This window comes from Lepus europaeus, chromosome 3 (genome assembly GCF_033115175.1).
Source record: "Lepus europaeus isolate LE1 chromosome 3, mLepTim1.pri, whole genome shotgun sequence".
Classification (NCBI taxonomy): domain Eukaryota; kingdom Metazoa; phylum Chordata; class Mammalia; order Lagomorpha; family Leporidae; genus Lepus; species Lepus europaeus.
The window spans coordinates 17,216,603-17,242,005 of record NC_084829.1 but is presented as its reverse complement, the minus strand read 5'-3'; the positions used below and the strand labels follow the sequence as shown (position 1 = coordinate 17,242,005).

Genomic DNA, 25,403 nt, shown 5'->3' with positions numbered 1-25,403 from the left:
AAGACACATGACATCCCATTGGTTTTTAGGAAGGAGTTCATGGTAGGGAGTTAGGGGCAGAGAACTGTGGTTTGGGAGCTGTGGGATCCGGGAGCTCTCATAGCAACTGAGGGAAAGTTGCACCCGCCAGGAGCTGGTGACTGGCTGGGAGCAGGCTTACTGTGATGCAGGGGGAAGAGACACAAATAGTCAGGGCAAGGAAAACTCATGGGAAATTGATAGCTAAGAGGACTGACCCAGCTTCTTTGCAGTTCTTCTTCATTTCCCTAGTCTCAAAGTAAACAGACAAGCCAGGACTTCCGAATTTCTACTTCTTCCTAGGTCCTCTGTTCTGAGTTATAGACTCATCGACACAATCTTTGCTTCTAGGGCTAGCAGTCATCGCAGAGCCCGTGTGTGTGAAACTCTGGAAACCTTCTCTCCTCCCTGCTCATCACCCACCCCCTCACCCCCCACCCCTGCTGAGGGCAACATCACACACTCATTTGCTCAGCCCTAAGTCTCAAGGATTTCCCTTTTCCTCATCCCATGCCCAGCTCACTGGCCAGTCTTCCCAGCTTATCTCTGAAGCAGGAGCCAAATCTGCCTTTCATCATGGCCAGCCTAGTTCAGTCTCCATCAGCTCTTGCCAAGGTGCAGAAAATAGCTCTTTTTATTTTTTTAAATGGATTTTATTTATTTGACAGAGAGTTACAAACAGAGAGAGGGAGTGACAGAGAGAAAGGTCTTCATCTGCTGGTTCATTCCTGGTTCATTCCCCAAAATGGCCGCAACGGTAGAAGCTGGATGGATTCGAAGCCAGTAGCTTCTTCTGGGTCTTTTATGCGGGTACAGGGGCGCAAGCACTTGGGCCATCTTCCACTGCTTTCCCAGGCCTTAGCAGAGAGCTGGATCAAAAGATGAGCAGCTGGGACTCAAACCTGTGCCCATATGGGATGCCAGCACCACAGGCAGAGGCTTAGCCTACTATACCACAGCACTAGCCCCAAAAAACAGCTTCTTGCTCAATCTCTTGGATCCAGTCTTGTCCTTTCCAGGCCATGGACCACATGGATGCTGAAGCAAATCCAGTCTCCTTGGTAGACTGGTGTAGCTCTTTGATTTCATCTCCTACCATCAATCTCCTCACTCACTCTGCACTGGCCACTCTGGGCTACCTTCCACTGCAAAACCCATCAAAGTCATCCTGGTTGCTTTTGCTTTGCCTGGAATGTTCTTGCCCTACAGCTTCCTTCAGCTCCCTCCCATTTTCAGTTGATGCCAGTGACATTCGGTGCTGTTCTTTTATTTTCTTTGTAGAAAATAGCATTCTTCCTTGACTCTTTTCTTTTTTAAATTTTTAAAAAGATTTATTTACTTATTTGCAATGGAGAGAGAGAGAGAGAGAGAGAGAGAGAGAGAGAGAGAGAGAGAAAGGTTGAGAGAGAGAGATCTTTCATCGCTGGTTCACTTCCCAAATGACCACAACGGTTGGAGCTGTATCGGAAGTGGGGCAGCTGGGACTTGAACCCGTGCCCATATGGGATGTTGGCACTACAAGTGGCAGCCTAACTCACTATGCCACAGCACCAGCTCCCAGTCTTCCTTAGATCTTTTCATGATGTGTGCCTCCTGGCGCTGTGACCATGACAGCACGTGTTTCAGTGAGTCCTCCACTGCCAACTTCCACTGCTCTCATTAACTCCAGAGAAACCATTGTTTCTGGTTGCTAGAAAAGCCGCCAAGTGCTTCTCTTGGAATTACAGTCATGCGTCGCTTAACCCTGGAGATAAGTTCTGAGAAATGCATCGCAAAGTGATTCTGTCCTTGTGAGAACATCACAGGAGCACACTGACAAGCTCAGAAGGCTCCATCACCAGGCAATATACTACTGTGGGACCACCGGTGTCTGTTATTGGCCCAAGTGTTGCTATGCGACTGTATGGAGGCCAGGCCGGGGTAGGGGTGGGGGAGGATGCCATTTAATGAGATCTGGGTCCTCAGTCATGCAGAACAAAGAGCTATGAAAACATTTCATTCATTGAGACAACAAATGTTTCCAGGATCTGTGAATGAACCTGTGGTCCCTGAACTCAGGTAGTGGTGCACAGGAAGGGGCTACACGGTCCAGCTCCTGGGATACAAGTTTACCTTGAAAGCTCACTTTTCATTCTTGGGATCTTCTTTTGAACTCAACTGATTGTCCTGAGATATGGACATAAGTAACCAAATTATTTTATAGCAGAATATTCAGTCCCTTCATTTTACAGCTTTCTTCTCAGTTACCAAAACCGCTCTATTTCAACAATAAACATTGGGTTTGGATTTTAATTCAATTTTCAGTTTATTTATTTATTTAAAATATCTACTTATTAGAAAGGCAGAGTGACAGAGAGAGGGGAGAGACAGGGAGAGAGAGAGAGAGAGAATGAGAATGAGAATCAATCTTCCATCTGCTGTTCACTCTCCAAATGGCCAAAGGGGCTTGACTGGAATTTCATGTGGGTCATTTCCTACTTCTTTCCCAAGCACGCTAGCCGGGAGCTGGATCAGAAGCAGCGCAGCCAGGACTCGAACTGGCTGTGCCACAGTGTCAGCCCCTCCGCTTATTTTCTGACTTTGATGCACACTGAAGGGCTCCATGGTCTAGCATCTGTGTTTGCAGGTGTCAGTGAGGCTACTTGTCTGTTCTGTGGTAACATACCAATATTAGTGCTGGCTGCACGAGACACTATGCACTGTTTCCCTGAAGAATCGATATACATCTTCTTCTATAGTAGTAGAAGTAGTACTACACAGAAAACAAGTGGAAAACGATTTTGTTTCCCCAGCCACTCCTGCCCCATCCTCACTTCTCGTACATCTGCTTGGCCCCATAACTTCTCCGATCCTGAATCGGAAGCTGGAAGTCTATGGGTCACTTTCAGCCATGGAATGATCTCATTGTGTGATGAATAGGTCCAGTGTGATGAAGAGCCCAGAGCTCCAACTTTTCATAAGCGCAAACTTCTCTGCTTCCCCAGCTCGGGTTGAGGCAGGGAACGTGGCTTGGTCTGGCCTCTGGTTCTTCTCCCTGCCAGTTCTACCGCCTTCCTCTTGCTGAGGCTGCTGCCCCTTCCAGGCCTGGTGCTAGTGGGGGTGGAGACAGAGTGGCAGTAAGAGGCAGCAGGTGGCTCTCCTTGGTTGGAACGCTAGTCAACTGGCCCTGGAGCTAGCTGGGCTGCGTGGGTGCTCAATGCTGTGTCCTTTCAAGTCTCCTCCTGGGGATGTCACCGGTCGTTCCCATGTCCCCAGTGCTGTGTTTACTGTGTTTACTGACCCCCTCCTGTCCTCCCTCGGCTGTAGGGCACGAGGTACCAACGTGGCCCCTCCAGTTATTGTGGGAAGGATTTTTTTTTTTAAGATTTACTTAGTTGTTTATTCTTTGAAAGGCAGGGCAACAAAGAGAGGGAAGGGGAGACAGAGAGACAAGAATGAGAGCAAGAAAGAGAGTGGGACCTGGGGACTCCATTCAGGTCTCCCGTGGGAGTGTCAGGGTCTCAACTTCTCAGATAATCAGCTGCTGTCTACCAGAGCCTGCATCAGCAGGCAGCTGGAATTGGGAGCCCAGCCAGGCCCGAAACCCAAGCACTGCCACATGAGATGTGGGTGCTGCAACCAGTGTCTTAACCGCAGGCCTTCCACCCATCCCAGAGGCTTACCACTTCCCCCAGTGAAATTCCATGATACATTATTTTAGATGACTTTTGTGCTTTTTGTATCATTTAGTATTCTTAAGATATGTCTAGGCATAGCTTTCATTTCTTTTCTCTGGCTTGAGACCCACTGGGATGCCTGAACCTGAGAAATCTTGTGTTTCATTTATTCTGAAAACTTTCTATTAATTATTTCTTGAAATACTGCCTCTCTTTAATTCTCTTTATTTTCTCTTCCTAGGTGTCCCATTCAACACGCATTGAACCTTTTCACTCTGTTTCCAGGTTCTTGACCCTGCTATCATCCCTCATTGTCTCAGTGAGCTTTATTTTGAGTGATTACTTAGCTCTACCTTCTATTTCGTCAGTTCTTCCATTAGCCACAGCTAGTGACTTAGTGTCAAACTTCAATGAATCATTTTTTTCTCTTGTACTTGAGGTAATCTCTTTCTTAAATCTGCCTGTTTACTGACATCCTCTGAGTGGTTCCTGTGCTATTTTCCAGTCAATTTTAAGCTCACTTATGTAATGTCTTTATCACATCGTTCCTATTTCTGGAAGTGCTCTGTAGTCTAATCGTGCTATGTGTTGAGTCTGGGGAATTGTTCTGCATGGATCTCTTCTTTGAGTGTTTGTAATTTGAGGTCTTGAGCTTAAGTTAAGGGGAGCGGGAATTTTGTATGATCTGTGTTGAGCAAATCACTTGAGGCTTAGATTCTTCAGTAACTTTTCAGCCCAGGATGAGTTCTCCAGTGGACAGTGTGAATTCCAGTCCTCAACACCCCGTAACACAGTCATGAATTTCAGAATTTGGGGGAGGCTCTTTATTTTCACACTAGAGCTCAAGACAATGTGCACAGCTATCACTGTCTCGCTGCTGCAGTGGGCAGAGCCTCTGTAAGTTCTGAACCCCTTTATGGCTTCTGGATCTGTATTAGGACTTCCCTTAAAGTCCCCTCGCTGGCACGGGCCTAAGGCTTCATCCCTCGCACCCACAGAGCAATCAATCTCAATGCCCTGTATCAATTTCATCCATAGTCCAACTCTGGTCAATGATGAGGTAGCACAAACCTCTAATTCTCATAACATCCGAGGAGGTATCTCTTATTCTCTTTGGGTTGAAAGGATCTTTTCTGTATTTTAACTGATACATTTAGGTGCTTATAAGAGCAGTTTTTCAGGTAATTAAATCTATTGGAAACTTCCCAATAAAATTTCAAATAAGATTGTCAAATTTTCCCGTGCAGTTGATACTAATGTGAGTTTAGAGATATCTGAGCACAGAACTAGGGGAATCTTGCAATTTATGAAGGCAATATAGACCAGCTCCCTCATTTTGGAGAAGCATGTAGACGACCCAAGGTAACAACAGTGACCTGTCCCAGGCCACAACACTGATCAGCCAGGATGACAAATTGGATTTCCTGAATCCTAATCCAGCATTTTCTCCAACAAACAGCATTTCCTCCTACTTCTTTCCTAATTCTTAAAAAGAAGGATTGCAACACTGTCATATGAGATATAGGGTGCTTCACTCTTTGTATTTGCTTTTGCATTTTTAAAATGATTATTTCAGTAGGTAAATGCCAGTCCCTGGGAAGAGAGAACGAAAATGTGTCCTGAAGCAGCTGTCAAGACCACAGATGTTTCTAAGGAGAACAATCAACAAACGACTCAAGAGCAAATCCCCAGGAAAGGTAGTTATGCAAAAGAATCTGGTTGTGGTTAAAACTGGGATCCATATCACCTTGCCTTCCTTTTTGGATGCTATACCGCTTTCCTCTTCCTACTGCCAAATGCCAAGAATCCTATCTAGCTACAGCATATTTTCGCTGATAACCATTTTATGCCTCACAAGACACCTTAAATGTATATGGGACAAGTATACATTATGATATCACTTAGAGATGAGAAAAGTTCAGAGCAGATTCTAAGTAGGAAACATGGAGAGTGACCTTGGCTTGTCTGATTTCAAGTCCAGGGCATGTCTCATTAGATCTGTCTGCTCACGTTATACCCACCCAACATGCCCCAGGAAGAATAGACTTTTCTTTTCTACCACATCATAGAAGTCGCTCCTCTTCTTCTCATCTATATCACAATTTAGTTATTATCTATTATAAACCATAGAAAACTACAGAAGACCTTATTTTACCCCAAGCCCTTACTGACTTAAACTACACTATTCATTAATTCTCTTGAGCATCTAGACCTTTCAAAAGATAATGCCTTTAAAAAATGAAATGATAACCAAAATGGAAAGCTTTGAAATAGTCAACACTTTAGCCAGCTTCTCTAGGGATGTAGGCATGGCTTTGAGGAAAAAGAGTTCTCCTAATGTCATCCACCAAAAAAGAAACCAGAAGACATCCACTCCAACATGCATTCTACAATTAACCACAATTTGGCCTACAATCAAAATTTTTCTGGTGGCCTCAGCTCAAAGACTCATCCATCTCTAAGGATTTCAGAGTCTACTTTCTGTATCTGTTTCCCCATCTTTAAAAATGGGATGCTAAAGTTAGCTGATAACAGTAGCTAATGCTGGCATTAAATGAGTTGAAGTACAAATACATAGAACAATAACTCACACAGAGTAAGCACCCTATAAACATTACCTATTATTGACATGACTCACTCCATACCTCTCACACCATACCACCCCTCAGCCCACTTTCTGGAACATTCATTTATAGTTTATCTAAAATGGGACTCCTATTGCTTCTTGGCCTTTTGGCTAAGATCAAGTATAAAATGGGACTCCTATGTGGTCTTTCTGGTTTCTTCCACTGTCTTGTAGGACATCTGCCCCACCACTCTGTTCAGCACTCTGGTGACCACTCCAGGAGCTGAAGCAGGCAATGCGTTTGTAAACCACTTTACCCAAGCCTGTTGTTAAAAATGGCACTGGGGGGGCCGGTGCTGTGGCTCATTAGGCTAATCCTCCGCCTGTGGCACTGGCATCCCGGGTTCTAGTCCCGGTCAGGGCGCCAGATTATGTCCTGGTTGCTCCTCTTTCAGTCCAGCTCTCTGCTGTGGCCTGGGAAGGCAGTGGAGGACGGCTCAAGTGCTTGGGCCCTGCACCCACATGGGAGACCAGGAAGAAGCACCTGGCTCCTGGCTTCTGATTGGCGCAGTGCGCTGGTGTAGCAGCCATTTGCGGGGTGAACCAACGGAAAGAAGACCTTTCCCTCTCTCTCACTAATTCTGCCTGCCAAAAAAAAAAAAATTGGCACCGGGGCCGGTTCTGTGGCTCACTTGGTTAGTGCTCCGCCTGCAGCGCTGGCATCCCATCTGGGTGCCAGGTTCTAGTCCCGGTTGCTCCTCTTCCAGTCCAGCTCTCTGCTGTGGCCCGGGAGGGCAGTGGAGGATGGCCCAAGTGCTTGGGCCCCTGCACCAGCATGGAAGACCAGGAAGAAGCGCCTGGCTCCTGGCTTCAAATCGGTGTATCACCAGTCATAGCAGCCATTTGGGGAGTGAACCAACAGAAGGAGACATTTTTCTCTGTCTCTCTCTCTCACTGTCTATAACTCTACCTGTCAAATAATATGAAAAAAAAAAAGACATCATGCTAGAAGCAAACTTTTTTTGGCACAGTTCATCCTATCTGATAGGACAGGACCACAGCTGCTCCTCAAAGTCTCACCAGATTACTGTGTTGCTTGCAAGTGCATAAGAATAAATCCTGCTGTTTCATCAGTTGGTGTCCAACATCATTATTCCTCTCATCTCTCTGGCTCATAGTCACTGGGCACTGGAATGTTCTCCACATCAGATCCCCTAAGGCATTGCTGGGGTTTTCTCAGGGTATAAGAGTATAACCACCACCCCCCCCATGGCTACTGTCATCTTTACTTGGTACAGCTGTTTCTGAGATACTGAGAGAACCAAATTGTGGTGTCCTATGGAATGTGGAGAAATGCCCCTCTGTCATTATAGTGAGTCACCTGGTCATATCATGGAGCTATTTCTGCCATCATATCCCAGAGACCCGGAATGAAAACAACTGCACCCTTGGGTTTGCAGAGTGTCGGTGGCCTTTCTCTTCATTAAGATTAATTAGGAATTCATGGGGCTCATGAGCTTTCTCCTAGAGGCCCATGAACTTCTGAATCTGTCTGGTTCAACTTGAAAACAAAACAAAACAAAAAAGACAACCAGAAGCCATTCTAGGTATGTCAACAAAGGAGGTATTTAATATAGAGACTAGAAGATTCAGCAGACTTTGGAAAGCCTGGGAAGCCAAATTCAGGTTGGTTACTTAGGGGAAATCCAGAAGTGCAGGATGAGACATCACTAAAGGGGATGATTTTCAGGAGGGTGTTCCAGTGTCACAGGCAAATACACCAGGTACCTGGTCATTGATTCAAACTTACCTGCCAGCAACTGCCTCTTGAGCATGATGCTTTCTCACTGCGTTCAGCCTTCTGAACAGATGTCCTCATTAGTCGAATCTGACAGTAGAATCTACTCACGTGGTGATTGATCTGAGGATTGTAGCTTCCCAGGGTTTGCCCCTCTGATACTATGTGGACCGTAGAAAGGTCGGTGAGACAGAGAATCAATAAACAGTTTCAGGGCAGCTTCCTTTCTTCCTATAAAAACCCTCAACAGTATTTCAAAAAAGTACCTCCAACTGGGAAATTATTCCCACTACACACTATAAACTCCAAGGGTCACCGACAGATTTCACACTCTGGTTGGACTTAGGAGAGGAGGCAAAACTCTCATTGTTAAAGCATGTACAGAGTTACAGAAAGAAAGAGAATGGTACTGTGGGCCTTCAGTTCATGTCCCCAGCATGGAGTGGAAACATCTAGAAGCTGGGCAGACCGCAGACCAGGTGGTTCTACACTGCTGGGTAGTGCTTACCTGGTCCCATAGCTCATCAGCCTCTCTAAGCCAACTTGGTATTGTGTGTGTGTGTGTGTGTGTGTGTGGTGATGAATACAGTGCAATGGAGCAGAGGAAAGCATGTGTGCCTAAGAAATGAACTTGGAAATATGGAGGGCTTATCCCAGAATTCTATGTCATTGCAGAATTAAAATGGAAGAGTAGTTAGCCACCCTTGAATTGGTAACAGAATTCCATGACACCCTCTTGGCTCCCACCTGATGCTTCCTGCCAGTCACATGCAAATCATCAGCATTGCAGGGTAGCCTGGCCCTAAGCCAAGGGTGCCTTTGGACACAGGTTTCAGTAGGGGCGGAACAAAGTCACACATGATTGGCTGATTAGCCCTTAGAGGGGTAGACCCCAAAGGACCTATATAAATACCCATAGTGAAAAATAAAAGGGAAGGCATGTGTTAGACAAAAGGGAGATCAAGGGGCACACCTGCATACATACATTGCAATAGCTGCTGCCTAACAAGTGCATGCTCTATGACAGGCATTGTTTGCATTTTGTGTATAGCAATGCATTGAATACTCAAAGGAATTCTTAAGGAAGGCACTGCTAGCCTTATTCCCATTGCACAGCAGCCAGACCTCAGGCACAGAACAATTAAGGAGCTCATCTAAGTCATCCAGACAGAGAGGCAGCCCTTCCAAGATGCTTCCCCGGCTCATTATATGTGGGAGAATCTCCAATTTCTGAAATTTCTCAATAACAACAACAATAATATTAAAGCTCAGAGTGTATGAAGTAAATCAACAGGGAAAAGGAAGAACTTTATTTATATAGAGATGAGAAGGGGAACTAAAGAAGAATAAATGTCACCACTTAATCAAAATTGGAATTAGACACAGCAAGGGGAGAAATTATTGCTTATGAAGTCAAACCAGGGATGTAGAGCCAAATCTTGAAAAAGTCGTGGAAAATGCAGACTTAAAGATAATGGATGAGGAAAACAAAGATTAGAATAAATGAAAACTGGTTAATGTAATGTCCAATTCATTGAGTCTGCCATTTCAAGATAAGTGTGTAGAAGAACTAAATAGACAGCTTACATGTGGAAAATACACGAATCATGGCCGGCGCCGTGGCTCACTAGGCTAATCCTCTGCCTTGCGGCGCCGGCACAACGGGTTCTAGTCCCGGTTGGGGTGCCGGTTCTAGTCCCGGTTGCCCCTCTTCTAGGCCAGCTCTCTGCTGTGGCCAGGGAGTGCAGTGGAGGATGGCCAAGTGCTTGGGCCCTGCACCCCATGGGAAACCAGGAGAAACACCTGGCTCCTGCCATTGGATCAGCGTGGTGCGCCGGCCGCAGCACACCTACCGCAGCGCGCCTACCGCAGCGGCCATTGGAGGGTGAACCAATGGCAAAAGGAAGACCTTTCTCTCTGTCTCTCTCTCACTGTCCACTCTGCCTGTCAAAAAAAAAAAAAAAAAAAAGAAAGAAAGAAAAAGAAAATACACGAATCGTATACAAGAATTGGTTCCTTAGCAAAGAAGATGCCACTCGTAGCAATGAAACAACCTACCATTCAGGTTAACCAGGCAGAGATTAAATACAACCAAAGAAGACAAAATAAGAGACAGAAAGATTTAAAATGTATGCTAATTATAAGGAAACATAAAGGAAATGAATTTCTAGGAATTATGGCTTATAATTATGTAAATTTAATTAAAGTATGTAACATTTAATGATTAAATATGTGATAACATATCATTTGATTATTAATTTATAAATTATTAATTCATAAATTTGAATAAAGAAAAATAAGAAAAATTTTATAGGTCTGAAAACATTTAAGAAATCAAAGAGGTTGTCAAAAAGTTATCCCTTTCTAAACAGGCAAATTATATCCTAGTAATTTAACTGGAAAAACTCTATGAGACTTTTAAGGAACAGAAAATGCGACATATCTTGTGCAGAGGCATTGCAAATGATTTATGTAGATCCTCCACCTTAAGAAGATCTGTCTGGCCGGCGCCCCGGCTCAGTAGGCTAATCCTCTGTCGGCACACCGGGTTCTAGTCCTGGTCGGGGCGCCAGATTCTGTCTCGGTTGCTCCTCTTACAGGCCAGCTCTCTGCTGTGGCCCGGGAGTGCAGTAGAGGATGGCCCAAGTCCTTGGGCCCTGCACCTGCATGGGAGACCAGGAGAAGCACCTGACTCCTGGCTTCGGATCAGTGCGGTGCGCCGGCTGTAGTGGCCATTTTGGGGGTGAACCAACGGCAAAAAGGAAGACCTTTCTCTCTGTCTCTCTCTCTCACTGTCCACTCTGCCTGTCAAAAAAAAAAAAAAAAAAAAAGAAAGAAAAGAAAAAGATTTGTCTGACGAGAAAAACACCAGGCAAATCCCCATTGAGGGGCCTTGTACAAAATACCTGTCTACTCTTCCAAACTGTCAAGGTTCATCAAAACCAGGAAAGCCTGAGAAACTGTCACAGCCAGTGGGGACTTGGCAACTAACTGCAATGTGATCCCAAAATGGAATTTTGGAACAGAGAAAGAAGACACTAAAAACTAAGAAAAAGCTGAATAAAATACTAACTTTAGTTAACCATAATGTCAATGTATTTGAGAATTCAATGATTCCATAAATCTAAAGCTGTTTTAAATCATAAAGTTGTTAAGAAAACAGGAAATGGTAATTGCCTAAAATATTTTGGGTCAGAGATTGAGGTGGCAAGCTGGTAACTTTCTATTTTTTCCAAAGCTCACATGGCAAGAACAGCACATGTACACACACATATAACACAAACTGTATGCTCACAATTCTAGCTAACGTCAGAGCAAAATAATTCACCTTTTTTTTTTTTCATTGAAAACAGCTAGTAAGGCTAAGGCATCATTCTAAGGATGCCACGATAGGCAGATATCTTTAACAATCGTTGCAATGAATCTGCATGAGCTGGGTCAATTCTGTCCTGACACACAGGTCATGAACCTGTTTTTTGGGTGAGAAACAGAGGCGACGGGAGCTCAGAGACTTGCCCAAGAACACACAGCTGAAAATAAAGCACCTAGGACTGGAACAGAGGAAACGGACTCTAGGACTGAAATGCATCTGATAAAACTCATGTAATCTCCCCAGATATTTTAGAACAAGAGGATAATTTGGTATGATTAAAGCGTGTGTCACACTAGAAACCAGTAGCATACCTAATGGTATAATGTGAGAAGCCTTTCTAGTAAATTCCTGTACGTAAGGACTGTCACACTCATCATTCCTATTTAATATTGCTTTGAAAATGATAAAATTACTGAATGGATGAAATAAATGTTGCAAATGGAAAAAATTATTTTAAATCATTATTTAAATCATAATCATTCCATTACATGTAATTTTAAATTATTACTATTAGTCAATATCCACAGGGAAAAAACCCAGTTACAGAAACAATACAAAATAACATTATAAAACTTGTATGGGACTTAAGAGAATTATAAAATTTTACTGTGGGCAAAGCAAAAGCATTGAATATCTGGGTAGGCTAGGATAAAGCAACACTATAAATGTGGCAATCCTTCTTAACTTCATTTGCCATAACAATACATTGATCAAAATTCCAGTGTAAATTTTTGTAGATGGGGTGCATGGGCTCCTAGAGTTAGATGCCCTTAGATTTAAACCCAAAGTGAGGGTTGGCCAATTCCTAGAACTCAGCAAGGGTGCAGGGCTGGCCCCTCCGAGTGTGACCAAGGACACTGATCACATACGACACGTATTATCCATCTTCTCTGCAGGGACAGGCAAGTAAGCCTTGCAGCTGTTGTCAAACTAATACGAATATGCTACTCAGTCACAAGGACAGCCCCAGAGCTCGGATGGCACACTGGCATGCCTTGTGCAAGCTTAGATTGCAGTATTATGACACTGAAATACTTCTACCATCTAACTCTAGCCTATCTTTCAAGTTTCCTCTCCTCCAGGCCTCCAGCAAGTTAATCTTCCATGTTCTTGTGTTACAAATGCCACTTTATTACATCCCAGCTGCCCCAGCAAGGCTCCTGGGAATCATTTCCAATCATCCCCTCTTTTGCTCTCTATATTCAATTAATCACTGTTTCTGGTCAAGTCTTTCTGCACATCTGTTTCTTCCCATTCCCTTTCTTTTTTTTTTTTTTTTTTTTTTTTATTTTTGACAGGCAGAGTGGACAGTGAGAGAGAGATAGAGAGAAAGGTCTTCCTTTTGCCGTTGGTTCACCCTCCAATGGCCGCCGCGGTAGCGCGCTGCGGCCGGCGCACTGCGCTGTTCCGATGGCAGGAGCCAGGTGCTTCTCCTGGTCTCCCATGGGGTGCAGAGCCCAAGGACTTGGGCCATCCTCCACTGCACTCCCTGGCCACAGCAGAGAGCTGGCCTGGAAGAGGGGCAACCGGGACAGGATCGGTGCCCCGACCGGGACTAGAACCCGGTGTGCCGGCGCCGCAAGGCGGAGGATTAGCCTGTTGAGCCACGGCGCCGGCCCCCATTCCCTTTCTCATCAGTTCATCCCTTGGCCCTGCTGGGACAGCACTGCCTTTATGCATGCTCTGACCAATCGTACATAGTCTCTGTTGAGGAGTGCTTGGGGGTGGGAGAGACTATCTGCCTCAGCTCCTCCAAGGGGGCAGGTCCACCAGACACCAGGGGGCGATATCTGCTCTCTCGCTCTCTCTATTTCTGCTTCACACACAGACACCAGTCTTCTCCCTCTTCCAGACTGGGTAGGGATTGGGAAAAAACATTCTGATTTAAAGACTTTTTGTGCCTTCTGGTCTCAGGTTTTTGTACAGTCCGGCATGGCCTGGCCTTCATCTTGCATTTCTGTAATTTTTCAATCTACGCCCAACAAACGAACCTGAGCATCGCCATCACAGCCATGGTGAACAACACCGCCCTGCCCAGCCAGTCCAATGCCTCCTTGAGCTCCCAGGACAACTGGAATGAAACTCAGACAGAATTCCAGGTAACAGTAAGTTTAATGAGACTTTGAACCCTTCCTCGGATTCAAATGATTTGACTTAAAGGATTGTTTTACAAAAGAGTGTGAACCATTTAACCAGTGAATATATATTAAGAATAAACTATGTGTCAGGAGCAGCATGAGAACGTGGTATATATTTAAGGAGATTACAACCCGACTTGGTGGATATGAGTGTAACCAGGGCCTATGATTGATGGAAGTAGGCCATTTAGTGGACATAAACTTTTATCCTACAATGATGGAAATCGCTCAACCTGGGTCTCCCATTTGGGTGGTAAGGACCCAGCTACTTGGGTTCTCACATGCTGCCTCCCAGGGTACACATTAGCTGAGAGCTGGAATTAGGAGCAGAGTATCCTCAAACGCAGGCATTTCCATATGGAATGTATCATAAGAGACATCTTAATTGCTATACCAAATGCCTGCCCCCAATCATGTCTTCTTTCTTGTTAGACTCTCTCTATTTTATTGTTTTATTGTGTTTTAACTGGCTGATTATTTGTGTCAGGGTAGGTTGTGCATAGTTTAGGGTTTTTTCTTTTTTTAAATGAAACCCATAGATTAGAAGAATTTTAGAGAAGTAAAAGGAAAGGAAATTGACCCTCCTCCTCTTTTTGCCTCTCAGGTCCTCACAATAAAAGCTGTCAGCTTCCCAACCACAGACACAGTGAGCTTCTCTTTGTTGTTTAGGCCCCTGCATATGACTGGAGTCCTGAAATCCAGGGGACCATCCTCAGCTCCCTCAACTATGGCTCGTTCTTGGCTCCCATTCCCACTGGCTATGTGGCTGGAGTATTTGGAGCCAAGTATGTGGTTGGTGTTGGCTTGATTGCTACCTCAGTCCTGAGCCTCCTCATTCCACTGGCCGCTGACGCTGGAGTGGCCTGGCTCATTGTTGTTCGCGTTTTTCAAGGCATAGCCCAGGTACCATAATATTTTCCAAGTATGAATGAAACATAGGCTTCAGAATGAGCTCATATTTCTAAGAATGGAATTTCCCTCCCCACCACCCAGGTTATGGTTTTCACAGGTCAGTATGCACTTTGGGTCAGATGGGCTCCACCAGTGGAAAGGAATCAACTCATTAGCATTGCTATATCAGGTAATTGACCCCTTACCCTCACCTAATACACACAGTCCAAGAGGATGCAGCAAAGACCTGTCAGTGGGACCCACACTTGCTCTAAAGCCTTACCCCAAATGGAATACTTACGGTGTACTAGACATTCTTGTGTTTTGTACATATTAATTTCATTTGAGCCTCAGAACAATCCTTCAATTCAGCTATATGTAAAATTATTTGTTTCAAAGACAAGGAATTTGAGACACAAATAGAGTAAAAGCTTGTTTCAGGTCCCATAGCTGAAAGAAAGAGCACGGCTTGAACCTAGGCAGTTGCACTGAAGCTCAGACCTCAATCATGTGTGGCTCAGCTTTGTAGGAAGCATGCAGAGTGCGAGGCTGGCCCCTCACCCAACACATCCTTGCATCTTCTGTTTAGGGGCGAAGCTGGGATCCTTTCTTGTGCTCCTTGTTGGCGGTCTCATCTGCCAGAACCTAGGGTGGCCTTACGTCTTCTATATTTTTGGTGAGTTTGTACTTTCTGAATCTCAGAATGTTATCTAATGATAGGGAATGGTGGGCATACTTCCTGTGATTCAACTTAAATCCTAATAGATACAGGTGTTTATACTGTGAATGTTGAATGTTAGAGCTCACCATGTTGTGAGTTTGATGTTATAAAATGGCATACAAGTTTTAGTAGCCTGAGTGTGCAGCTAGAATAACCTTATGACTTTGAAAGACGTCATAACAATCCTTCTCACTTCTTAATTGCAATAAAAGGACCTTAAAGAAATTTCTTTCAAAGAGGCTGAAAGTGCTATCCTGGGGGACTGTAATATTGGTCATTCTTATTTATTTAGCACAATGTTTTAAATCTCTCCTATTATTACAACAACCAGCATATCATGTGAATTAACCTAACCATAGGTTAAATTCTGATGGGTGTAGAGAATTAATCAGGAGAGACTGCAGAACAAGGTAGACCAGGTAAAGCTCAGGATGGAATATGGTACACAGATGCTGCAGAAAGATTCCAAAAACACTTGGAATATTCTAGAAGCAATATTTTACCATTTCACAGGTTTACCTTCATTGAACTCTAGTTGGGATTTGTCAGGCAGATTTGGTGCAATTTTGAAATGTTTCCTGAAATCCCACCTGCAAATTGCCTGATTCTTGAAGTTAAATCCCACTGATGTTTTCATTAGGGAGTTGTCTTCTTACATCAATGGTCCCTGTAACATAGGTCAATATATTCACCAGAAAAAAACTCTTTGAAGATTGACTACTGCAGTATATCAACCTTCAGAGATTCCAAAAATTATTCAAGGAAAGGGCCTTACTGTGTTTAAGGTTTTGAGAAACAGTAAGAAGTACATACCAAATAGAAACTTGCTGGTATTTATTGAATCAATATTAATGTCTTCCAATCTCAATGAGCAGCTTAATGCTTCCCACTTGCTTAAGTTCCTTGATAGCACAACTGTGACTTTGTAGTGTCACATACTTAAAATTTAGCAAAATACATGGTGTTCGGTGGCTTCTGGATCATGTTTGTGAAGGAATGTGTAAATGATAAGCTAGCCATATAAAGAGACCTCTTAAACCTCTGTTAAGATTTTAAAAGGGGAATTTAAAGAGATTTATTTATTTATTTGAAAGGCATAGTTACAGAGAGAGTGGGACATACACACACACACACACACACACAAAGTGAAGGTGTCTTTGTTGGCTCACTCCCCAAATGACTGCAACTGGGCCAAACCAAAGCCAGGAGGACTTGGGCCATCTTACACTGCCTCCCCATGCATATTAGCAGGGAACTGAATGGCAGTGGAGCAGCTGGGATTTGAACTGACACTCATATGGGATGCCAGTGTCAAAGGTGGCAGCTTAACCTGCTGTGCCAAAAAAACCGTTCCCAGAAAAGGGAATTTTAAGGTGAGTCATATTTCTACTCAAAACTGCTAATGTTGACTTACTCAACACTTTAATAATGTATATATATTAGAGAAAATTTCTTGGTTGAGTATTAATTTCATTTCATGCCAGAAATGATCTAGGTAATCCATTTCACATAATAATGTACTGCTTTGAACTCTTAAGTGTTTTGGGGGAAAGAAACAGATATCCAAAGTTTTAATGAGGAAAGAAACTGCAGAAGCATGGGTAGTGGTAGGGCTGCTGATAGGTACTTTAACGTGGTGGGTATATTCAAGCACTTAGGGCAGACACAGTAATAACTAGTAACAGCGTGTTATGTCCCAAGAAGGGCGTTCCAGAAACTCAGTGGTTTAAGATAGCAATCGTTCATTTGCATTCTTCTGTGGAGCAGCTGGGTGGTTCTGCCTTCGGAGTGTGGCACCTGCTTTGGACAATGGATTAGCTGGAGTATGCTCCTCCCAGGGCCAAGACACTCCCTGTCCCCCTCAAAAAAGGCAGTGCTGCTTAATGCCTGGGCTTAGAACTGTCCCACTCCATTGGCACAGCCAATTAGATGGCTGAGACCAAAGTCAAATAGTAGGGGTATCTGACCACTCGTCACAGGGCCATGAAAAGATACCAATGCAGGGAGAGGTGGGGTATAGAAGCCATTCTGTCAACCACAGGAATCACTTCAGAGCCAGGGCTGACTGAAAGAAGAACTCCAACTGGATTCTCTTTTTCCAGGTGCAATTGGGTGTGTCTGTTGTCTTCTCTGGTTTCCTCTTGTTTATGATGACCCCAAGGATCATCCCTTTATCAGCGTGGGTGAGAAGAGTTACATCACATGTTCACTGGCTCAGCAGGTACCTGGGCCTTTCCCTCCCATTTCCCTATGTCTCTGTGTCTGCACATCTCAGTGAAGAGTCCACAGGAACAGAGCTCTTGTCGCTGATGGCTGATGGATGGAAACTGATATGTGCTTTCTTCCAGGACTTGCCAAAGAAGTCTCTTCCCATTAAAGCTATGATCAAATGTCTACCACTTTGGGCCATCTTAGTATCCTATTTTTGTGAATACTGGACTATTCATATAGTAACGTCATACTCACCAACATACATCCGCTCTATACTTCAAACCAGTGTCACAACTGTAAGTACAGAGAAAGACAGTTTACTTTGCCCTTCTGTTTAAATGCTTCGTTATATAATCCTCTGTTTTTCCCATGGTCACAAAATCAAGGGCCCAGGTCTCCAAGTGCAGACTGCCACCTGGTTTACTTGGATTCTGATTGCTCTTAATGTGGTTTCCTACTTACTGGGTTGGGACAGTGTGGGCCTAGGCCAGTTTGGTATTCACAGAATGTCATACTTTTAAGGGACCTATGCACACATTTTATCCTCATTTCAATCAACATTTGGACACAAGATATTTTGCGGATAGCATAACGACAAAGGATTAACAAAAGAAATTCTACCTTTGAGAAAACTAATGACGACTATCAACAATCTATATTGAAAATAAGACATTATTAATAGGACATAAAGTCCCGAATAGGACATATATAAAAATTACAGATCATTTTAAAATAAACGTTTTGTTCAAGTTTAACATAGAAAAGGTGACATATTTGTAGCTCTCTGAATTTTCCTTTGGCTGACAGGAGCCTTTCAATTTCTGCTGGATGGATGTCTTTTTTAAAAAAATTAATTTTTATTTATTTGAAAAGCAGAGTGACAGAGAGAACATTTGCTGCTTTACTCCCTCAAAATGGCTGCAATAGCCAGGGTTGGGTCAGGCCAAAGCTGGGAGCAAGGAACCCCATCCAGGCCTCTCACATGGTGGCAGGGGCCCAAGGAGTTAGGCCATCTTATACTACTTTCTCAAGTGCATTATCAGGACGCTGGATCAGAAGTGGAGCAGCTGGGACTTGAACTGGGACTCTGTTATAGTTTGCTTGTGTTGCAAGCAGTGGCTTAACTTGCTAGTGATAATGCCAGCCTGTAGATGGATATCTTAAAAGTGGCAAAAATGGGTCCAGCGCTGTGGCTCAATAAGCTAATTCTCTGCCTGCCGCGCCTGCATCCCATATGGGCAGCCGGTTCTAGTCTCAGCTGCTCCTCTTCCGATCTAGGTCTCTGTTATGGCCTGGGAAAGCAGTAGAAGATGGCCCAAGAACTCGGGTCCTTGCACCCACATGGGGGACCCAGAATAAGCTCCTGGATCCTGGCTTTTGATCAGCTCAGCTCCAGTTGTTGCAGCCATTTGGGGAGTAAACCAGCAGATAGAAGACCTGTCTCTCTCATTCTCCCTCTCACTGTCTGTAACTCTACCTCTCAAAAAAAAAAAAAAAAAAAAGTGGCAAAAAGTGTATCAGGTGTCATGGCCTGCTAGTGACACATCACAAAGCCACTGAACTACTATTCCACCCTTGCCTTCTGTACTCAAAAGTAGGCCTCTTATACTGAGGGTAACAGAGGGCTGACCTTCTTGGTGGTGGGCAGAGTCTGGGGAGTATGCGTGCACAGAAGCTGCTGGAACTGAGATCAGAAAGCCCCAGAGGGAGTGGCTCTGTGTCTTCTCCAAAAGGGTCAGGGCCTGAGCCAGATTTGCCAACCAGGGACTCGGGACAAGCCGGCTGACAGGGCTGGCCAACAGATATCCTGAATCTCACTGGGGCAAGTGATTTGTGGTTGGTGTGGCACCAGGTAGGAAGACCAAGCTGAGGAGGAGGAGAATTGGGGAAAAGGGCCTTAGACTAAGTTACATAACCTTGATGGCCTTGGTACTCATCTGTAAAATGATACACTTGAACCGGGTGAGGCATTACTCCTTCTGACTATTTGGATTGTATTTGATCTTTTCCTTGCAATTGAAGGCTAAAATTTTAATTTAGAAATTGAATTGGTAATAACAAGATTCAACATTTAGAAACTAGATTCTTATGTAAACCGTGAAAAAATCTTACTCTCATTCATGTTTTTAATGCCCCTGCTCTCCTGGTCCACTCCATAAATAACTCTGAAAATTTCTTATTTTGATCCCTTTTGAGAATGCAAGCACTCATGAATGGTTATTTTTATTTTCCCAATGTGCTTTTTTATGTAGAATATTATATACTATATATACTGATATGCTTTATATATGTGGATACGTCCAAATGTTCACAGACATGTGTTATGAAAAAACTATACTTGGATATAAAAAATGTTTTTTACATCAAACTTACCTTTTAATTCTATTTTCCATGAACTTTTTGAGTTCCTTTGTACTAAGTTTTTGCCATTAAATATGCCATGGAGACCTCTTTACACCCGTGCACGAGAACCTTACTGATGAACGTTTGTATTGTTTCTAGTCTCTGAGTAATGCCACAGTGAAAACCTTGCTCAGCTGTCAAGCATTTGCATGACTATTTCTGCGGCATAAATTTCTGCATATCAGATTGCTGAGTCAAAGGGTGACTGTCCTATCAATTGTCCCCATATATATATTTGAGACCTGTCCACAGAACATGTCAAAAACCTTCCAGATTTTTGCTAGTTTGAGCCATGAAAAGTCCTATCTTGTTGTAGTGTTATTTGGCTTTTGTTTTATTTTAAGTGAGCTTATAATTTTTGGGTAACTTTTAAATATGTTTAGGAGCCACTTGCTTTTATCTTAACTTGTTTATATCCTTTGACTATTTTTCTGCTGGGTTTTGATCTTTTACATATCTATTTCCTGCTGAGTTTTGGACTTGTAGGTAAAGACAACATTGATGTTTTGCAAAGTGAGCTGCATGTGTACGCTTTCTCAGGCACCATGGTTACACTGGCTCATTCCAGGAGCATGGAATTTGCATTAAAAGTGATTTGTATATAAAGAGAAGCCATAGATGTGAACAACCCATCCGAGGTCAGTGTGTGTCATAGTGGGTGGTGAGGGCACACGAATTCACCTCATCTCTGGTCCTCAGAGTGGGATGCTGTCATCACTGCCACATATTTCTGGCTGTGTCTGCATTATCCTTGGAGGTCTATTGGCTGATTTTCTCCTCTCCAGAAAAATTCTCAGACTCATTGTCGTCAGGAAACTCTTCACTACTATAGGTGAGGCTCCAACTGATACAGGGGTGGATGTGAGAAACGCAGGCAGCCCTCTATTCATTCTATTTCTCCTCTACCTCAGGGGTCCTTGGCTCCTCTGCGGTCCTCGTGTCTCTGTACTGGGTCAAATCCAGCCCCGCTGCCACCATCACCTTCTTGATACTGACTTCTGTCTTCACAAGCTGCAATCAACCAGGGTCCCTCATAAACTTCTTGGATATTGCTCCTCGGTATGGACCCCTTTGCCTCATTCCTACCAGCTTAGTGCTGGTCCAGTAACCCTAAATCTGACATGCAGGTAACTTGAGACATTGTAACACAGGTCACAGGAGATGTCAACTCCAGTCCTACCTCCAAATAATTCCTGCAAGGGACCTGGAGCTGGTCAGTCATGGTGAACTTGGTGCTTTCAGGTATAAAAAGAGAACTCAGCAACCATGTTCACAGCTCAGCTGTGGGAAACACACACCTCTCTGTTGAGGAATGTGGCAATCACACAGGACTTGGGGACAGAAAGCATTCATGAGAAGTCACAGGGTTAGCTCATTTAAAGCTCCAGTGAAGAGTGAGGACACAGAATCAAAGCAGAAATATTACCTCTACTGGAGGTACACAGAGTAGCCTAAGGTTTCCAGCTGTAGCTCCAGGGATCTGTACAGTCTAACACAACATACATCCTCCTTGGAGAAGGAACCACTGAGACATGTGGGAGATACGTTGGTGTGAGCAAGCAAATTTCTCACGCAACAGAGGTTTCTTTATACCCCAAAACAAGGCTACAGAAGCAGGCTCAATTGTAGTAATCAACTATATAAAACAGGTGCAAACCATCATTCTATATAAACAATGCACAATATTGACCAGTTAGGACAGATTACCCCTTGGAAGTCTTGAATTTTAGCACAGGATTAAACTAGTCATCAATCAGTACATTTCGTTCAGGTCAGCACCATCACAGGCTAGGCACAGAGCTGCAACAGAGCAGCTGAGAATAATCCTCCGCCCACATGGGAATGTCTCTCTTCTCTCCCACCATCAGGTACTCCGGCTTTATCAAGGGACTATCACAAGTGTTTGCGATCTTAGCTGGAGCCATCTCTCCCACTGTTGCTGGAGTTTTAGTCGGTCAGGTGAGCTCGACCTTCGGATGAATATTCATAAGAGAAACATAGGAGTCACTCACTAAGAGTTGGATTAGTGATATTTTTGTTATCTCCTCAATGTGCTTCAATGGCAACTCAAGAAGCTTGAACACTTGACCATCGGCCCCACTTAGGGAAATCATCACATGTTTGGGTGTGGGGTAAGGGACAATGCTGACTGTTAGGAATCTGTGCTTTATGAGTTCTTAGAGAATAAGCTTCATGTGCTCAACACTAAATTTCTAGCAATACTCATGATGTTTCTCCTAGAGTGGACCACCACCCTGGTTTCTGGGGACTGAAGGATTTCCCAGGATTTGGACTTTAATGTTAAAATATTGAATGTTCCAGGCAAAACGAGATGATTTGGTCACCCCATACAGAAACCTGCAAATATTTACAGAGTGAATAAGCCATCCATGAGTGAGGGTGCTGAGCGCTCAGCAGGGTGAAGGAACAATATGCACTCACATAGAGGCTCGCGAGTGGTCAGTGCGGAGGCTCTTCTGAACAGTGCTGCTTACATGGTGCTTTTCCATTGGCACAGTCTTCCATCCTAGGACTTGTATTTTACATAGCCAAAATAAATAAATTCATTTGAGTACCTGAGCATTTCCTAAAAATCTTATTGATACAGACTTGAAAAAAGATGTATGTTACAGTCACACATCATTCTTTAACTTTCCTGTGGTTTTCCATAAGTAAATCAGGAAAGGGAGTGTAGAATAACAAAGGAAGGGTATTTTTGAAAGAGTATTCAAGAATGTTTATTGTATTGCTTTGAAAGAAGAGATGAGAGAGAGAGAGAAGAAGAGAGAGAGAGAAAGAGAGTAAGAGAGAGAGACAATTGTCCACAATAGCCAGGGTTGGGCCAGGCCAAAGCCAGGAGCCAGGAATTCCATCTGGGTCTTTTATGTAGATGGCAGAGATTCAACCATTCGAAATATCACCTGCTACCCCCCAGGGTGTGCATTAGCAGGAAGCTGGAATGAGGAGAGAGCCAAGACTCAACCCCAACCACTCTGATACAGGATGTGGGCATTCCAAGTGGAGTCTTAACATTATACCAAATGAGGGCGGCGCTGTGGCTCAACAGGCTAATCCTCCACCTGTGGCGCCGGCACACCAGGTTCTAGTCCCGGTCCGGGCGCCGGATTCTATCCCGGTTGCCCCTCTTCCAGGCCAGCTCTCTGCTGTGGCCCGGGAGTGCAGTGGAGGATGGCCCAAGTGCTTGGGCCCTGCGCCCCATGGGAGACCAGGAGAAGCACCTGGCTCCTGCCTTCGGATCAGCGTGGTGCACCGGCCGCAGCACACTGGCTGTGGTGGCCATTGGAGGGTGAACCAACGGCAAAAGGAAGACCTTTCTCTCTGTCTCTCTCTCTCTCGCTGTCCACTCTGCCTGTCAAAAATAAAAAACAAACAAACAAACAAAAAACATTATATCAAATGCCAATCCCAGAAATTATATTTTAAATAAGATGAATTTCCTTCTTTTTTTTTGAAACTTTAATTCCCTTCCTGGCATTGACTAACACACTGTCAGGAAATTATTGTTTGAAACAAAAATTCTCAAACTGATCTTGTTTTTCCTGTAACTTGTCCATTCATTCATTATGCATCCATTCATTCATGCCACAGTGTCGTGCACTGTTTAACTGAATAACGAAAGCAAAAGTTCATTCTCTTGTGAAACCTATATTGTAGGAAAGAAACAGATAGCAAATGAGTGAAATAAGTAAAGTATATGGCATATTGAATGGTGGTAAGTGATAAGAGAAAATAGGGCATGTCACAGGGATAGAATTTCAATTTAAATGAGTGATCAATGTCACTGGAAAATGTCACAATCAAGCAGACTGGAAGGAAGGGAGGGAGTCGGGTAGGTGGGTGTCTTCATGGGGAGCATTCCGGCTGAGGGAGCAGCCAGCCCACAGGCCTCATGCCAGAAAGGTACTTGCCCATCACAAGAGCAACCAGGAAGACCCTGGAGAGATAGATAGCTAAGCTGGGGGAGGGCCAGAAGGCTATGAAGCCACAGCCCTTTGTGAAGCAGGAGGCACAGGAATTCGGTGACTCTTAGTAACGTGGAGTTTCCTGCCTCTAGGATTCAGAACTGGGTTGGAGAAATGTCTTCTTGCTTGCAGCTGCCATTGACATTTCTGGCTTGATCTTCTACCTCATCTTTGGCCGAACACACGTGCAGGACTGGGCTAAAGAGGAGACAACCACCCATTTCTGAGCGAGCCAGGTGAGGGATAAGATCCCGGCACTTTGATTCCCACCCACACTTCCCTTTTGTGCCTGCCTCACCGATTTATCACTTAACTGGAGCTGGTGTTGTTTCTAGTGTTTTCCAAGAGAACTTGGTCGTGGGATACTGAAGACATTGTCATGCCTGGAGATGTTAAAGGAGAAGAAAAGGCAACTTCAGTAAGCTCCTGTGTCTGAGTTTCTGTGAGTTCTCCACTCTTTCCACTGTTACTGTGGTGAAAACATCAGGGGCTGGAGGACACTTTCTCGGTAAAGGAGAGGAGAAAGCTGGAACCATGGGAGTGAGGACTGAGAATCACAAGGAGAGTGGGGCCCAACCACCCTGAGAGCTGTCATCAACAGAAAATCTGCAACAACAGAAAGCATTGTGATTTCCAGAGGCCAAAACAGGCAAAGCTGCTGGGAGATACATTGAGGAGGGATGCAAGGCCACTCTGAGACTTGGCACAGAGGGGAGGCCTAAGTGAAAAATGACAAAGACAAGAAGGACGATAGAGTGAACTCATCACGACAAGCAGAGTCAGCATTCCTGCAGTTAAGGAGCAGGACCAGGCTCCTACTCTTGCAGGTGACTGGCTTTCCACGGATGCTACTGTGGAGCTGGAGCCACCCCCAGGATGCCCGAGCTACCCAGGCACTCTCCCCCATCAGCTCCCTCACTCTGACCTTCTTTCTGGCCAGCTCGAACCCAGTCCCACATCTGGCTTGTGGATATGGGCCCATCCTTTGCATCTCAGTGAGTGGACACTATCCAGTTTCTCTCCCATTCCCTTCATGCTGTCACCCCCATCTTGGGTACCCTTTGCTCCTCTGATTTGGAATCCTACTCACCATCCCATGGGCCTAGTTCAATGTTCACCTCCTTCACCTAAATTGTCTTCCAAAATACATGCAAGACCCACACTGGCTTGAGCCTGTTCCAAATGTCTAAAGAGTATGCATGGTGTGTCTGCTTTCATTAAGTTCCCATACAGGTAGGATGGGACAATGCTAGAGACCAACAGTACGCAAACACTAAATGAATATTAATGAACACGTACCATGGTGGCATGGCAGAAACTGCAATCACACACAGCTTCCAGGAATGGAACGTCTCAGGAGGAGAGATGACTTTAATCAAAGGATCACACAAAGGAACGCGTGATGACAGCTGTGGGAAATGAAGTAATGAGGAGCCTTGGGCCAGGAAAGTGGACAGTGAAGGCACTAACCTGAGAGTGAGGGAGGACCACGACCACACAGAGCTGGGTTCTGAAGGACAGCAGTTTCCTGGTGCAGAACATTCTAGGAAGAACGCATAACACAATCCAAGGTTTGGTGGCAGGAGAGAGCATCAGATGTGGCCAGAACACAGAGTCAGGAAAGCACGGTTGGTTTGGGAGAAGG

General features: G+C 44.3%; 1 protein-coding gene across 1 annotated transcript; it reads left to right on the top strand.

Annotated features, from left to right (window-relative positions):
* Positions 1–5,286: 5,286 nt before the first annotated feature.
* Positions 5,287–23,985, top strand: SLC17A4 (solute carrier family 17 member 4). Its single transcript, XM_062187119.1, has 11 exons — positions 5,287–5,371; positions 13,326–13,510; positions 14,219–14,452; positions 14,543–14,630; positions 15,030–15,116; positions 17,264–17,382; positions 17,510–17,668; positions 20,475–20,607; positions 20,687–20,834; positions 21,644–21,734; positions 23,851–23,985. Exons 1-11 carry the CDS (start codon positions 5,287–5,289, stop codon positions 23,983–23,985), a joined length of 1,464 nt encoding a protein of 487 aa, XP_062043103.1.
* Positions 23,986–25,403: the final 1,418 nt, after the last annotated feature.